At 50.9% G+C, this 5,403-nt stretch overlaps 1 protein-coding gene across 1 annotated transcript in view; it reads right to left on the bottom strand.

Moving 5' to 3' along the window:
• Positions 1–3,235: 3,235 nt before the first annotated feature.
• The window catches only part of CPAMD8 (C3 and PZP-like, alpha-2-macroglobulin domain containing 8), a gene marked incomplete at its 5' end in the record, with an annotated part of 41,028 nt that continues 38,860 nt past the window's right edge, over positions 3,236–5,403 (bottom strand). The window contains one exon of the mRNA XM_010140323.1: positions 3,236–3,408. Within this exon, the coding sequence (XP_010138625.1) occupies positions 3,236–3,408 (173 nt within the window). The remainder of the gene's footprint in view (positions 3,409–5,403) is intronic.

Here is a 5,403-nt window from a genome sequence, read left to right as displayed (position 1 = left end):
CCGGGCACGGCAGCGGGACTGAGCAGCTTCAGCCAGACCCGAGCCAAAGCCTGTGAGGAACGCTGAGCCCGAGAGGGCTGCGCAGGGTCCCGCAGCTCGCACAGACGCAGCCCTGAAGAGCTTCCCTATCCCAAGTACGATTTCGAAGAATGGAAGAAATATAATCTAGGAATATTTTTTTCCTAGATAAGAATTAATGATGTTTAGAAGAGGCAAGAACAACAAATCTGGGCCAGGGGAAAGCTACAGCCAGGGACCATCAGCTGGGGTGGAGAAGTGGGCAGAGACCCGCTCCTTCACTCCTGTGACAGGGGAGAAAAGGCAACCACAGCTGCGTAATTGCAGGTTCCTTTATTCAAGTCCTTCAATAAAATAACTTTTCTTTAACTACAGAAAGGAGCTAATTGGTGTGGCAGGAGGGGGGGCAGGCGGAGGCTGCCAAGCGCAGATGGACTAGTGCCTTCCCTGGAAGTGCCAAAGCTGCAAAACAGCTCGGAGGTGAGGTCAGGCTCCAGGAACCCTGGCACGCTGCCTCCCACACACTGTCCTGGGCTTACCACCTCGCTTTAAGGACACTGAGGTTGCTCTGCCTTCGTCCTCTGAGGGTTCAGGTCTCGCTGGCTTTTCTTCTAGCTGTAGAACAGAAGCCAGACGCCTCTGCCTCAAAGTGGTGAGTGCACTGGCGCACAGACCCCGCAGAACAAGGCTCTCATTGAGGGGCTGGCACCACCAGGAGGAATTCTTTAGCTGGCAGCGATGGGGAGATTCTGCATGTCAGGTTTAATACTTGGCTTAACCTCCCTGCCTTCATCTCCTTGGCCCCAGTGCGATGCTGTCTGACTGCCCAAGGATCTATGAGAGGACCAAGCCATATAAAATGACTTCAAATATCTCTCCAGAAGCATAGGATGGACGAGGCAGGGACAGCAAAGCCAGGAAGGGACAGAGGAGAGCTCCCATCTTCTGTGGGGAGCCAGTCACCCCGACATTATCAGGGTGATACACGTCTCACCCGTCCAGACTCAAAGCACGAAAGAGCTGAGGCTGGAACCAGCGAACAGCAGGGTTTGTATGGTGGAGCTCTGATATTTAGAAAAGAAAAAAGCCCCAACTCTTGTTGCAGCTCACACTAGGTCTGTTATTTACCCAGGGGATAAATATTGACTCAGTCCTGTGTGTGTACACAATAGCCAGCATCTGCCAGGCCAGTTGCTTACAGGAGATGGAATTTAGTTTAAAGGCATTTATTTACCTGCCAGCCAGGAATGCAGCCGCCAGCGCTTCCGCTGCGCTGCGTGGACACAGTGAGGACAAGGCCTGTTCATGCACACTGAAGAGACGTGGCAAAAACCTCTGCTGAGAGGCAGCGGGTACACAGGGGCAGCAGCCACGTCAAGATCCTGCGAGGAGAGCTCAGAGCAGCCGTCAAGGAAGGCTTGGACACTTGCCAGCAAAGCAGTTCTGAAATTTCTGGGAACTTCAAGACCCAGACCTTCATCATGTCAGCTACATTCTGCAAATATCTGGCCCCAGACAAAAAGGACTGGAAACTGCATATGCCCAACTTCTGGGATACCTCCTGTTTTGTCCCCTTGTGGACATTTTTCTGGAATAAAATTGCCTTTATTCTGGAATGGAATGTCTACGCTGGGATATATTCTTGTCACGGTTCCTGTGTAAACAAGCCCTGAAAATGAATGGAGCTGGGCTTTTTCCTGTTTCCATTCACCAATAAACACCCTCAAAAGGAGTTTCCACCCCATTCTGGGTGCGGGTAACAATAGGAGTGGGAAGATAAAATATTAACACTATTTTGCAACAGGCAGTTGCATGCAACTCCTCCAAAGAGAACAATGCTGCTCCAGGCGGGAAGGGAAACCAAAAAATCTTGGCTCCTGCACTTTTGGGAACACAAAGCTTTTGTTTTTTAGTTTCACCACATTGCTTGGGGCAGGTTAATCGAAGGGAGTCCAGCCGCTGTGCCACCAGCGATCTGTACTGGCCAGCAGACCCTGTGCATAGACTACCACATCCAGGAGCACCATCGTACGGGATCCTGGTGGGAGCAGAATAAAGCGGCTGGTGAAGTCAGGCAAGCAGCTAAAGGACTGTGCCTTGGGTCAGCTTTATTTTCATGCCAGGGTTACACGGAGGAAAGAGGCTGAGCAGGCTGCAAGCAGCCCTTATCAGCACATAGTGCAACACAAAGCGGGCTCACCCACCTAATCCTTGTCACCACCACCGCCGGAAAACTCCCCCCCAGAAGCCAGCAGCCACGTGGGGGACAGTCAAACCTTTCAGCCCTGCCAGTGGATCTCAGTTTTCTCTTGTAAAAATGAACCTCCCAACAACTTCCCTGAACATGGAGCCATTAGGGAAGTTTCTCTCTTGGACACTGTTGTGGGTGCAGTAGACTCGTGGGCTGGGGAAGATGATTAGCCTCTTGCTATGTCACAATTAGCAAACCACACTGATTTTTATTATTATAATTTGAGAGAAAACTTCTCAGCCATCTTTCCTCAAACAGCAGTTCAGCTAAGCACAAGGCCTGGACTTAGCTTCTAAATGTAGCTAGGAAATGGCATCTGCAGTATCCTGATAGCAGAGAAAACACCGTGAAATGGTCTACAGCTTTGAATTCCAGCCCCTATTTTTCTCACCTAGAGGGCACAGCATATTGGTCTCCCATCCTTGGAATTACTCCAAAGCGGATGCACAAAAGGCAGGAAAATGGACAGAAAAAAACCACTGAGCGTCCCCCCCGTAGCGCTCCAGGTCCCCCCCCACGGGCCAGCAAAGCCTACAGTTCTGAGTGCATCAGGAAGTAGTCATCGTTCGGTTTCTGTTCTGCAGCAGGTCGTCTGTAGGAACAAACTCATACGGGAGCTGACTCCGAGCCTCTTCTCTTGATTTAAATTACGTATTTCTGTTGAAGAGAGAACATAACGAGGAGAAGTCACTTTCCCATTACATGTCTTTGTGAAACGTCTCTGGCGCTGGGCAGAGAAAAGCATAAAAGGTCACTTTTTATTCTGCTAGGGGTGGAGACACTCGGGTCCCAAAGACACCGATACGCTGCCCTAGCAAGAGCTTCTTCCTGGTGATTCCTCACTCAAGAGCTTCGCAGGTCCGCTCTGAGAACGTCCCTTTGGGGGCACCGAACACATCTGAGCCAACCCGTGAGTGAGCGCGTTATCTGCTGACTCTCAAAGCAGACTCACACTCGCTCTCCGGCTCACCATTCTACTGTGGTCACTACTTCCCGAACCTTGTCCACCTCTTTCAACGTGCTTGCTGTTGTCAGTTCTGCCACCACCTCAAAGACGTCAGCTTCCGACGCGTAGGGGTCTGGGTCATATTCGTAGGAGTAGTACGACAGATCTGTCTGTAGCGGGGGGCCTTCCTCTGCTGGAAAGGAAACCAGAGTCTCAGGGTGCGCTTTAGCCAAAGAAGCTGCGCTTTGGCATCACTTATTGCATCGCAGAGGAGTGGAATGACTTAAGAGGAAAGAAATTTTAACCAGGGAGACAAATGGGGAGCTGAATGAGCGCCTTGTGTGAGTATGGACCTGCATGGCGCGTCCTTAGATTCACAAGCAAGGAGAAAAGCTGCTATAAATCAGAATTTTCAATTTTTTTTTTTCCTCAGACTGGGAAAAGGAATCATAGAAAACAGAAAAAAAAAAAGGCCACATAACATGAAAAAATCTCAAAGTCTCATTTTAAAGTATTTAATTAACTGCGGTGCTTAAGTTAGGAGCAGTTCACCTTGTATTCAGTAAGATAAAATTAAGATGTATCTTTGGGAACAGATGTCACAGATGTGTTATTCTGCACTAAGAAAACACGTCTCTCCCCTTTGACTAGGTCCAAGCTGAGGACCTCGGTTTAGGAGAGACCAATCCCTACAAAGACACGCGACGTGCGCGCTCTTCAAAGGGCCGTGTTATGAGACACAAAGCTGGGATGGGGCAGCTCGTGTGGCGCGTGTCACGAAAATCGCTGTAAGTCACTAGATTTCTTTCCAGCCTAACGAGAAGGATGATTTTGGCACGTCAAAGGCATTCGCTTCTCCCTCAGCCTGAACGAGCAGTAGCTGAGCTACCTCTGCTTCAGCACAGCCCCAAACCTGAGCAACTGCCATCGTTTAAGACAGACACAGACACGGGACAGGCAGAAATGCGTATTTATCCTCCCTGCACTCACTCCAGTCCATCCTACGACGCTGGCACGTCCCTCAGTACAACCCCCCCCCAGCCCCGGCTGTGCAGCCTGCTGCCTGCCCGGGGGTTGGACTGCAGGATGAAACTCCTCGGACGATCAGACGGTCCCTGCTTTCTGAACCGTTCTGCAGCCGCCTCAGCTGCCCGTCGTCCCTGGTTGCTTTGTGGAGCTGCTCTAATCCCAACCAAAGCAGTCACGGACACAGAGCTGCTGCAGGGAGGAAAAGTCCCCCTTTCCCTCTCCCCTCCCCCCCCAGTTGGCTTTATTTAAAGAGAACTCTCATCAAGGCCTCCGAAAATGTTTGTTTTCTAGAAATAAAATATCTGAAGGCTCTTCCCTGTTGCCTCCCACATCCTCCCAGCAACAGGCTCAGCCCTCGGCAAGGGAACGCTTGCCTGAAAGCGGAGCCGGTCTCTGTGTTCACTTCTTCTTGGCCTTCGCCATGCGGGGACCTGCCAGATCATGAGCTCGTTCTATGAATGGATGATTGCTGTCCACCGGGGACAGAATTAACATCACAGACCTCGCTCTTCCCAGGAATGTAGCACTGGAGTCAAAGCAAAGATGAAAGGCCGACGTTTCCTGTTGCATACAAACCACTCCCCCATCTCCAAATGTTTGTGCCTCGGCCAATGTTTGCTGAACGCTGATGGGCTAAAAGGAAAAATGGCCCCTTGCCAGTTCAATCAATCCTCAAAGAGCAGCGTCCGGTGAATAATGCGCCTGCCGGGAGCACTGGGAGATGACTCCACCTGGAAGCAGAGCTCACTCTGATGGTCCTGTCAGGAGCTAGTGATGGGTGATGGCATCGCATGTTTTTTAAATAGTAGCACCAGATAAAAGTATCATCATTCCACCCGAGTGAGCCCTGTCACCCTGCATGCTTCTCTCTCAGGAGAGTATTTCTGAAGACGTGAAGAGGATCTACCCGTCTGTACGAAAAAAGGCTACAGTTTCGAGATCCAGCATCAGCCATTCTGCCTCACTCGCCGCAACATCTGCTGCAAACCTTGACAGGCCCTTGCAAACGCCGTGACGGTAAGTAGGTGCTGCAGGAAGCACCGCGTCCTCATTTTTCAGGGCCATCGCTACGCAACTGCTCGCCTTGCACAGCATGGCTCAAAAGCTGCTGCTTTTTCTAGCAAACTCACCGGTGTGTAGGGACCCACCCTGCAGACCG

The sequence above is a fragment of the Buceros rhinoceros genome, unplaced genomic scaffold, assembly GCF_000710305.1.
Source record: "Buceros rhinoceros silvestris isolate BGI_N320 unplaced genomic scaffold, ASM71030v1 scaffold21527, whole genome shotgun sequence".
Classification (NCBI taxonomy): domain Eukaryota; kingdom Metazoa; phylum Chordata; class Aves; order Bucerotiformes; family Bucerotidae; genus Buceros; species Buceros rhinoceros.
Note: the sequence above shows the minus strand (reverse complement) of the source record. Positions and strands in the feature narration are given on the sequence as shown.